Consider the following 11,928-nt stretch of genomic DNA (forward strand, 5'->3'; position numbering starts at 1 on the left):
ATTAAATATGGAATTAAATAAACCAATAATTAAATTAATGCGTCAGTAATTAAATTACTTATGTATATAAATTATGTATATATATATATATATATATATATATATATATATATATATATATAATTATTTCTGTATTTGTTTATTTCATGTTCCTGTGTTGCAGCGTTTCATTAATTAATTGTATCTGTGAAACTCGCCTGTCAAAGATAGTGGGCGGGGCTGATTCACTAAAATATTTCGGCCTGAAGAGGTTAGAAACTCGCCTGTCTAAATTAAATAAATAAACACACCAATAAATAATTAAATAAATGTGTGTCATGAAATAATTAAATGTGTCATTTCTTAATTAAATATGGAATTAAATAAACCAATAATTAAATTAATGCGTCAGTAATTAAATTACTTATGTATATAAATTATGTATATATATATATATATATATATATAATTATTTCTGTATTTGTTTATTTCATGTTCCTGTGTTGCAGCGTTTCATTAATTAATTGTATCTGTGAAACTCGCCTGTCAAAGATAGTGGGCGGGGCTGATTCACTAAAATATTTCGGCCTGAAGAGGTTAGAAACATGGCGGCTACTATGGAGGTAAATATGGTGCAAAAGTAACTTGAACCTATTAAAAAAAAATTGTACCTGTAGAAAAAAGTATACATTTGTATCTGTAAAAGTCGTGATTTGTACCTGTAAAAAAAATGTGTACGTGGAAAAAAATAATAATAATTGTATCTGTAAAAAAAAACAAATTGTACCTGTAAAAAAAAAAAAATGGTACCTGTAAAAGTCCTGATTTGTACAAAAAAAAATACCTGTAGAAAAAAGGTGAACATACAATCAATAGCTTGTCCCTGCACTTCTTAAATGTCTTCAAAAACTACCTGTATACTTGAACTGAGATATATTAAGCTCGACACCCTTTCATATGATGTGATGGAATGGAACACTGACTTAAAATGAGCCAGGTTTATTGAAATGAGCCAGCCTTTTCCACAGCATAAATTACCATGGTTACTGAGTGGGAATTTATCTAACCCAACTTGATGGAACAGAACTCTGATCAAAATAAGATGGGTTCAGCGAAAAAAGACAGGCTTTTCCTTAATCCGGCTTGATGGAATACCTCCCAGGTGTCATCTCCTGTCTCTTGGCTGCTTGCTGATGGAGTGGGTCATCCTTTTCACTGATGCTTCAGCAGTGTCTCCAGCAGTTGTCTACACCTTTTGAGCAAGATTTTGAAATGTATGAGATTATTCTCATTTAATTAAAAATAAATAAACTAACATTTGACTTAGTTACTTTTGTTAAAGTAGCTAGGTGACAGTGACACTGCTCACATCTTAGTGACACAGATAGACTAGCATTTCAAAAGCAGAATAGCCAATATTTATATTCAAATAAGAGTAATGTTACATTGGAAAATTTAACTCAAGAAGAAATTAAAAGTGCAGAAAAAATACTTGCACAAATATTTGAGTACTGTGAGTGATGAGTAAACTAAGAGTGTAAGAGCCTTTTTTTTCAACTGTGTGTTGCAAAGCATACATTGCAAAAATACTGACATTTATCAAGAAATTGTAATATTTAAAACTAAATGGGTAAATACAGAGGATAAAGGGTTGAGGTTAAAATACCTGTAGCGGCTTAAAGATTTACTTGCAGTAAAAACATTTTATTTTCATTTTATTATGATAGTAAGAGTACAGATACTTGAATATAATGTTACTCAAGTACAAGAAAAAATAAAGATACTCAAATTTTTTTCAAAAGTTACTCAAATACAAGTAGCTGAGTACTGTCCACTTTTGGTTATAGGTTTAGGTTATTTTGTAAAACATTCAATCGGGTTCTGTAGCTCTATAGTAATTTTCACATCTAAGCACTAAGCAGCAGTTTATGAGGTATTTTTTAGATGTTTTAAATTTTTTTTAACAGGTACAAGTTACTTTTGTACCATATTTACCTCCATACTATTGTAAGCGTTAAAAGGAAGGTCGCGGGATGATGACGTGAGAGCGGGGCGACGGGGGAAGTCGAAGAGTTTTTTGGAGGGAAGTGTGTGAATAAACGGGGCAGTCAACAGTTGCTCCCCAAAGACAGTTTTTGGGGTGGAACCTTTTCTCTCCGGAAATCTACCAAACTTTCTACTCGGCTAGCCGGTTAGCGGTACTGCTTTAGAGCGGCATGTTGGGAGGAGTGAAGACAAGCTCTGAGAGTAGGCACAGCCCCGTCGCCCTACTCCATCCCACCACCTACAATCGTGGCGTCCCTTGATTCAGCTGTTCGGAGTGTTGTGCAATGCGAATTCAACGGAAAAGCTTTTCCATGCCTTGGAGCGACTTACTTCGAGGATGGACAACCTGCAGATGGAGGTGAGAGATTTAAGAGCCCGTGCCCGAGAGGATGAGTGTGGTGGCCGTCGCTCCTCTTTTCCTGGGGCTCGTCAGCTGAGTCCGTTGGAGCATAGTGGACAACATCGTGCTTGTCACTGCGAGTGTGGCGGAGTTGGCTGCAGGTCCGTCTCCCAGGACCTCCAGGGGAGCAACAACGCAGGAGGCCGGTCTCCGGAGCGTGGACGCCAGGGAGGATTCAGCGGGGGACCCGCGAGTCCACTGCTACGACCTTCTCACCACCCAGACAGCGCAGCGAGAGCCCGAGGAGGCAGCCCTACCTGGAAGACCGGCAAGCGAGACGTGGAGTGAGGTTTTTGTCTCCCTCCCGGCGTTATCCCTCACCCCATGAACTGGGCCAGGGAAACGGCCAGTAGCTGGCATTGAGACTCAGATGCCAGTGTTGCCGTCACCGGGTCACAACGACGACTCAGTAGCGCCACCATCACCCCTGTTGGTGGAATCCTGTTTGGTGGGTGAGTCGGAGCCTGCTGCCTACGTTAGGGGGACCGTCGAAAGTGTTGATGTGAATGTGTTAATAGATTGCGGTTCTAATATTTCACTTATCTCTGAGGAGTTCAAAATGTCCATCCCAACAGGTGTACTGAAGCGCGGCTACTTAATCCAACAGACTAAGAGCTGAAATTACACTCTGGCTCTCATCTAGGGGTCTTCCACCATGTTAACGAATGTGACATACTTACCCCTGCAGAGTGTTTTGGTTCTGAAGTAGGGAATGCCCCCTTGCCAGATGTAGCTTATGTGCTGTTGTCAGATGATCAGAGGCGGCAGCTGCAGGTCCTACTGGGGAAGCATCGGGGCGTGTTCAGCCAGGCTCGAGGTAGGGTGAGCAACCCTAATTTGATCAAACACCACATTGACACTGGGGGCTACCCTCCAATGAAACAACGGCGTATCGTACCTCCCCAGACAAGCGTAAATAAATCAATAGACAGGTACAGCGTTTATTGGAAGAGGGTGTCATTGAGGAGAGCTGTAGCCCATGGTCATCTTCTGTAGTTCTTGTTAAGAAAAATAATAACACATGGCGATTTTGCGTGGATTATCGGGGTCTCAATGCAGTGACTGTTAAAGACTCTCATCCGTTGCCCCAGGTTGATGATTCGTTGGATGCCTTGGCTGGAGCCCTCTGGTTCAGTACCCTGGATTTTTCCGATGGTTACTGGTAGATTGAGGTGGCCCAGGAGAACCGTGAAAAAAACTGCCTTCACCACTGGTCAGGGCCTGTACCAGTTCAGGTCTATGCCCATGGGACTTACCAATGCACCAGCGACTTTCCAGCGGGTTATGGAGTTGGTGTTAAAGGGGCTGCCATAGCATATCTGCATGGTCTATCTTGACGACATATTAATATTCAGTAAGTTGTTCGAAGAACACCTGTCGGCGCTTGAAGAGGTCTTCTCCCGGGTGGGGGCTGCTGGACTGCGGCTGAATGCGAAGAAGTGCCACCTTGCCCGAGACCACGTTGTCTTCCTTGGTCATGTTGTGTCTGCTGAGGGGCTTCGTCCAGACCCCAAAAACACAGACAAGGTGAAATCTTGGCCCGTGCCACGGTCTGCTACTGAGGTGCGTGCCTTCCTGGGTCTTTGTTCTTATTACAGGAGATTTGTGAGGGGATTTTTTCCAGCGCGCTGTCCCCTTCTGTCAGCTCACAGGGAAGGATGCACCATTCCTATGAACCTTCGAATGCCAGGTGTCTTTTGACTTCCTTCGGGATGCTCTTTGTTCTGAACCTATCATGAGGCATCCAGACTTCTCCCACAGTTTCATTCTTCATACCGATGCTTCACAGGTGGCGGTCGGAGCAGTGCTGGCGTAAGATGCCGATGGTCGGGGGAGAGTGGTCGCGTATGCTAGCCGCTCTCTCACTGCAGTCGAACGCTGGTGGTCTACATATGATAGGGAGTTGTGGGCGATAGTTTGGGCAGTTCGTCATTTCAGACACTACCTGGGCCTTCGCCCCTTCACCATTGTTACAGATCATCGGCCATTAATGGGTCTCCGACGTCTCTCCATTGACATTGACAGAACGGGGCGTCGGAGCCGTTGGGCCCTTGAACTGGACCCCTACGACTGGGTAATTGTGCACAAAACTGGTGCTCAGCACACTAACGCTGATGCTCTATCACGGAGGCCGGTTCCCAGCGGCGAGTTGGTCGATGGGGATGTCCATGATATAGCAGGCGGTCCCGTGCACACGGGTACCCTTGATTTACACCCTGTCCCACAAAGGGTCCTATGTCCAGGAACTCCAACAGGAGGACTCTGACATTGCTCAGGTGTTGGCCTGGTTGGAGGAGGGCCGGCGAACCCCTAGATGGCGGTTGAAGACAGCGAGCCGGAGTTTGAGGAGATTTTGCCGTGAGTTTCACCGGCTTGTTTCCATTGATGGCTTACTGTGCAGGATTGTGTGGAATGGGGCAGACGACACAGGTGGTGGTCCCGGCTGCGTTGGTCCCCGAGGTTCTGTCTCAGCTGCATGGCACACCGCTGACGGCTCACCTGGCATATGAGCGGGTTGTATCACGTGCCAGGAGTGTCTGTTATTGGCCCACTATGGACAATGATATCAAGGCCTGGTGTGATCAGTGCTATGCAAGACAGAGGAGGAAATCCCCAGTTCCGCAATATCGGGCTCCCATGAAGACCTCGCAAATGGAGAGGCCTTTACAGCATGTCGCCGCCGACATATTGGAGTTGCTACTCACCTCCAAAGGCAACCGTTATGTTTTGGTTGTTGAAGACTATTTCACTATGTTTGTCAACTTGTATGCCATCCGTGATCAGAACGCCACCACGGTCTCTTCCAGAACTATATCTTGGAACATGGGGTGATGGAGACCCTGCACACTGATATGGGAAGACAATTTGAATCTGATGTGGTGAAATATTTGTGCCAACTGCTGGGTGTGAAGAAAACACACACCACTCCCTATAACCCAAAATCTGATAGGATGGTTGATAGGTTCAATAGGACGTTCATTGATCAATTGGGCAAAACCCTTCTGTCCTGTGAAGGGGAATGGGACTGCTGCAAGTTGCCTTTGCCTACAATACTAGTGTACACTCCAGTACTGGATTTACACCTTATTTCCTCACTCATGGCAGGGAAGCCCGGACGCCGGTTAAGGTGGTCTTAGGACCAATGTTGCAGGGCAACCCTGAGGGTGGGCCCCCAGGGGACTTTGCTAGTTCTCTTCTCAGGCGTCTGGGGTCGGCTTTCGGCCAGGCGAAGGACAACAATATTGCGGCGAGCAAGAAGCAAAAGGCCCTCTATGATGCTAAGTTGAGGCATGACCCTTATGAGGTCGGAGACCTTGTATGGCTGAATGACCCCACTGAGAGCCGCCGTAAGTTGGCCCCACACTGGAAAGGGCCTTACGTAGTCAGGCGGCACATGGATAGGGATGATGAGGTAGGGGTTACTTACCAGATTGGTAGCCCGTTTGGGGAGACTCACCTCTGCAGACCGTCCACTATGACAGGTTGCGGCGCTACAACCTGCCTGTGGTTTTTCCCATGGAGGGCTCGAGTGGAGGATCTCCATCTCCTGCCCTGCTCATGGCACCGCCAGATGATGCTGTTTCGTCCGATGGCCTTGCTGGTGGATGTCTCATTGATAGGGACTGAGAGGGTGCTTCTGCACGGTGTTTGGGTGAGTCTCCTGCGCCAGGAATTGAGGCTTCTAGGCTATCGGGTTTCGGTAGGCCCTCACGACATCCTGCCTGGCTGGGGGAATATGTATGGGGTAATAATTTTGTTTCGGCCTGTGTTCTACACCTTGAATGGGTTATATGTGCCAGTATTTTTAATTTTTTGTTAATGTGTGTCAATTGAAAAGTAAAGAAAAAAGGGGGAAAAAAATCTGACGGGAAAAAAAAATACCCTGTTGACTTAAATTGTATTGTATTTTGTGTTGGGTTTGACAATACTAAAAAAATAATAAAAAAATAAAATAAAATAAAAAAAGTTAATCGTGTGTGTCACTGTTTTGGTAGTTATGTTCTTTCAACTCACATCATATGAAAGTGCGTCGAGCTTAATATATCTCAGTTCAAGTATACAGGTAGTTTTTGAAGACATGAAAGAAGTGCAGTGACAAGCTATTGATCGTATGTTTACACTGTCTCAGCTATGACAATACAAATGGCCCAGGTAAAAGCAAATACATTCAGGACAGAAAGTCACGGTGTCATGATTGGGGTCAGCTGTTTCTGTTTTCCCTTGCAGTTGCTGGGGAAACAGCTGGAGGGCGGATCCCGCCAAACACACCTGCTGCCCATTAGCTCATCAGGCCAAGATAAAAGCCTGACAGAAGCAGCAAGGAGTGTCGGGTTATTACTCCGTGACGCTACTCTGTATCCCACACTACTCACTGTTTTATCCGCCCTCGGGCGTGATCTTGTGTTTCCTTGTTTTTGATTAAAACTAAGTTCAGCATCACTGCCGTGGCTCTCCTACCTTCCTGCATTTGGGTCCTCCACTCCGTGACCGTAACAGAATAACCCGACCAGAATGGACCCGCAGACCCCAACAACCTGTGCCAGGCCATGGCCAGCCATGGGCGCTTACTCGGACAGCACGAGCAATACTTCCGCGAGCTGAAGGAGGCAATGTCGACGCTAACCACCCAGATCGGGTCACTCACCTTGAAGGTGGAGCGGAGGTCGGAATACACGGCCGCGGAAGACTTACGACCAGCCGGGGTGTCACCTGTCTCCTCCGTGTCCCGATCAGCTGGCAACTTTGTTCTTCGGGAACCCAATATTCCCCATCATCCCCGCTACTCTGGCGAAATTGGTGGGTGTGAACAATTCATTCACCAGTGTAGCCTGGTTCTCGATCAACAGCCGCACACCTTCCCGAACGATGGCGCCAAGGTCGCCGTCGTAATGAGCCTACTTTCCGGCCAGGCGGCATTATGGGCGATGGCGGTCAGTAAAGCCAATCCGGAGCTCCGAGCTTCATTTCCGGCCTTCCTGGCGGAATTTAGAAACGTCTTCGACCACCCAGTAAAAGGGAAGGAAGCGGGCAGCCGCTTGCTGGACCTCCAGCAGGCCGACTTGTCCGTGGCGGAATACTCCATCTCCTTCCGGGTTTTGGCGGCCGAGAGCCGTTACGACGAAGCGGCGCTGTGTGGGATCTTCCGGCGAGGACTCAGCCCGCGAATCAAGGACGAGCTGGCGGCACGGGAAGAGACGTCCCGTCTGGAGGAACTCATCAACCTGGCCATCCGCTTGGACAACAGGTTGCGGGAGCGGTAGCGGGAACGGGAGGAGGAGCGACGACCTAAGGCAACAGACACTGCCGCTCAGTCGCTTTCGACCACGTCCGCGGGGCACTTCTTCGGCGCCTCGCCTCCCGACGCTTCGTGGCGACGCCCTCCTGCGGGAGATGGCATCGAGCCTATGCAGCTGGGGGGAGGACGGCTCTCTGCAGCGGAACGCAGGAACCGGTGGAGAAATCAGGCGTGCCAATATTGTGGTCGGCCCGGACACCGATCGGCCACGTGTTGGAGGCGGCCTGATAGACGTCGGGACGTCGCACCCGTTCCAGCCACAACCATTCAACCCCAACGCAACAACCAGTGTGAGTACTCCCAGTCCACGGGATCAGGTGACCCAAATGGCCAGTTGGACACTAAAAGGCTCCAATTGTCCGGAGAAATGACATGGGGTGGGGTGAATGTAAAGATGACGGCTTTGGTGGACTCTGGGGCTGATGATTGTATTGTCGACCCGAAAATTGTTAACATCTTGAAATGTCCGGTGGTTAGACTCGAGAAAACCAAGGAGATGTATGACCTCAACGGGCGCCTCTTGGGGGTGATTACACATAGAACAGAGAGTCTACACATGCGTTTATCGGGAAATCACGTGGAGACTAGACAGTTTTTCATTATGCCCTCCCGGTCAGCCCCAGTGGTCCTGGGTCTGACTTGGCTGGCCAGGCACAACCCTGACATAAACTGGGGCATGCCTAGGTTAGAGAGATGGAGCTTGTTTTGTCACTCACATTGCCTGCAGTCAGCCGTAAACCACCACCGTAGCCCAGCTAAAGTAATAATGGAACCGATTAACCTAGAAAATGTGCCAGTAGAATACCACGACTTACGGGAAGTTTTTAGTAAAGACCGGGCCTTATCTCTCCCTCCGCATCGACCTTATGATTGCGCGATAGAATTGGTTCCTGACGCACCATTGCATAGTACACGCCTGTACCGAATAGCCAAGCCGGAACTCCAAGCCCTTAATGAATATGTCACAACGTCGCTGGCTGCCGGGCTTATTCGGCCTTCCAAGTCGCCGCTAGGGGCAGGATTTTTCTTCGTTGAGAAAAAAGACAAGACTCTACGCCCTTGCATCGATTTCCGTGGTCTGAATAACATAACAATTAAAAACAAATACCCATTGCCGCTAATGGAGTCAGCATTTGCTCCATTACATTCTGCTGCGGTGTTTACCAAATTAGACCTTCGCAGTGCCTACCATCTGGTTAGGATAAGGGAGGGCGACGAATGGAAAACAGCGTTTAAAACACCCATTGGGCATTTTGAGTATTTGGTTATGCCTTTTGGCCTCTTAAACGCTCCCGCAGTGTTTCAGTGTTTCATTAATGATGTCTTGCGTGACATGCTTAATCACTTTTGTTTTGTTTACCTTGACGACATTTTGATTTTCTCTAGAAATCTAGCAGAACATCGGCAACACGTTCGGCTGGTTTTGGAGCGACTGCTGGAAAACCGGCTATACGTGAAAAAAGTGTGCGTTTCACACCAGTTCGGTCCAGTTCCTCGGCTATATTGTGGAGAGGGGTCAATTGAGAGCCGACCCGGCCAAGATCCAGGCCGTGGTCGAGTGGCCAACACCCACGTCAAGAAAGCACTTGCAGAGGTTCCTGGGATTCGCTCATTTCTACCGTCGGTTCATCCGCGACTATAGCATGAAAGCCGAACCTCTGACGAGGCTGACGTCTACCAAGATTCCGTTTATTTGGACTCAGCAGGCTGAGGCCGCTTTTGTTAAATTAAAATTATTATTTTCACGCTCACCGGTTTTGACACACCCTAACGAGGCTCTTCCATTTGTGGTCGAGGTTGATGCTTCAGAGACGGGAGTGGGGGCGGTGTTGTCCCAACGGTTCCCGGTTGACCAGAGGCTGCATCCCTGTGCCTTCTTCTCACGTCGGCTCAACCAGGTGGAGCGCAACTACGATGTGGGCAACCGTGAGCTGCTGGCCATTATTTTTGCGTTGCAGGAGTGGCGGCACTGGCTCGGGCGCGGCGGAACCCTTCCAGATCTTCACGGACCACAAAAACTTGTCGTACCTCCGGTCCGCTCAGAGACTAAATCCCCGTCAAGCACGCTGGGCCCTGTTCCTGACACGTTTTAATTATATCATCACTTACCGACCAGGAGCCCGGAATACCAAGCCGGATGCCTTGTCCCGCATGCACGGTCCAGCCGCCGAGGGGTCTCCACCCGAAATGATCGTGCCGGAGAACAGAGTGTTGGGAGCCCTCCAGTGGGAGGTAGAGCGAAAGGTGGTGGAAGCAACTGGCGACACGCAGACCCCGGTAGCATGCCCTGTGAATAAGTTGTTTATACCCACACACCTTCGTCAAGAGGTGCTGCAGTGGGGGCATGTGTCAAAGGTGGCATGTCATCCTGGGGTAGGTCGAACGCTGTCCCTAATAGCACAGAGGTTTTGGTGGCCAGGGCTACGCAAGGACATAAAAGAGTATGTCACGTCCTGTACGGTGTGTGCTCGTAATAAGCCCTCTCGCCATATGCCAGCCGGTCAGCTCCGCCCCCTGCCCATTCCCCACCATCCTTGGTCGCACTTGGCGCTGGATTTCGTTACCGGGCTACCACATTCCAACGGGCAGTCGGTGATCCTTACGGTGGTGAACCGGTTTTCCAAGATGGCGCACTTTATCGCCCTGCCCAGATTGCCCACCTCGTTGCAAACGGCGGATATCCTGATAAGGGATATATTCAGGATCCACGGGATCCCATCCGACCTCGTCTCCGATAGGGGGCCTCAGTTTGTGTCCCGGGTGTGGAAGGCTTTCTGCAAGTCTTTGGGAGCTACGGCTAGCCTGTCTTCGGGCTATCACCCCCAATCAAATGGGCAGACGGAGAGAGCTTACCAGGACTTGGAGGCGGCGCTCCGATGTGTGTGCCATCAGCATCCTTCCTCGTGGGCATCCCACCTTCCATGGATCGAATACGCCCACAACACCCTCGTGTGCTCTGCCACAGGTTTGTCCCCGTTCAACGCTGCCTATGGCTATCAACCCCCTTTGTTCTCTTCCCAGGAGGGCGAGGTTGCCATTCCCTCGGTCCATATCCACCTCCGCCGGGCTCGCAGGGTTTGGCGGGACGCCAGGAAGGCCCTGTGCCGCACTATGGCCCGCAACAGGCGACTCGCGGACAGGCACCGGATCCCAGCACCATCCTTCCGACCGGGACAGAAGTTATGGCTCTCCACTCGGGACCTGCAGTTAGCGGGGATATCCAAGAACCTGGGGCCTCGATTTGTCGGCCCATTTGAAGTCGACTCCGTGATCAACCCGGTGGCAGTTCGGCTCAACCTGCCACCCACACTCAAGGTGCACCCAGTCTTCCACACGTCCTTGCTCAAGCCTGTCTCTGCCAGCCCATTGTGCCCGCCGGCCGCGCCACCACCGCCTCCCCGGGTCGTCAGCGGGCAGCCTGTCTACACGGTTAGGGCCATACTGGACTCTCAAAAGCGCGGCAGGGGGATGCAGTATCTGGTCGACTGGGAGGGGTACGGTCCCGAGGACCGCCAGTGGATCCCCCGCTCCTGGATTCTGGACCAGTCACTTGTCCGTGACTTCCATTCGTTGCACCCTTCTCTGCCAGGTGGTCCGCCTGGGGGCGTTCGTTAGTGGGGGGGTACTGTCATGATTGGGGTCAGCTGTTTCTGTTTTCCCTTGCAGTTGCTGGGGAAACAGCTGGAGGGCGGATCCCGCCAAACACACCTGCTGCCCATTAGCTCATCAGGCCAAGATAAAAGCCTGACAGAAGCAGCAAGGAGTGTCGGGTTATTACTCCGTGACGCTACTCTGTATCCCACACTACTCACTGTTTTATCCGCCCTCGGGCGTGATCTTGTGTTTCCTTGTTTTTGATTAAAACTAAGTTCAGCATCACTGCCATGGCTCTCCTACCTTCCTGCATTTGGGTCCTCCACTCCATGACCGTAACACACGGTCTAAAGGTAGGCTTCAAATCTTTAAATGAAAATCGTGACTTCAATGTGTTCAGTTTTCGTGACAAATAACAACATGAGATGAGCTAGCTAGCACCGGATTATGAGCTATGATCGTACAATAAATCTTACCTTCATACTAAAACATCTGTCTTTCTGCCCACTTTGAGTGCTCTGCATGTCAACTAACGTTTAAGCTGCTCCACACGGTGTTTGTATATTGAACCATGTTGAAGTTTTCACGCCTAGGACGTCCTCTTCTTCCAAAA

The 11,928-nt window shown here is 49.3% G+C and overlaps 1 protein-coding gene across 1 annotated transcript; it reads left to right on the plus strand.

Moving 5' to 3' along the window:
* The first annotated feature begins 10,346 nt into the window (after nucleotides 1–10,346).
* Nucleotides 10,347–11,336, plus strand: LOC147176471 (uncharacterized). The gene is made up of 3 exons (XM_086072859.1): nucleotides 10,347–10,599; nucleotides 10,687–10,884; nucleotides 10,984–11,336. Exons 1-3 carry the CDS (start codon nucleotides 10,347–10,349, stop codon nucleotides 11,334–11,336), a joined length of 804 nt encoding a protein of 267 aa, XP_085928985.1.
* Nucleotides 11,337–11,928: the final 592 nt, after the last annotated feature.

Source organism: Leptonotus elevatus, chromosome 4 (assembly GCF_054856555.1).
Source record: "Leptonotus elevatus isolate MCC_2025b chromosome 4, RoL_Lele_1.0, whole genome shotgun sequence".
Taxonomy (NCBI): Eukaryota; Metazoa; Chordata; class Actinopteri; order Syngnathiformes; family Syngnathidae; genus Leptonotus; species Leptonotus elevatus.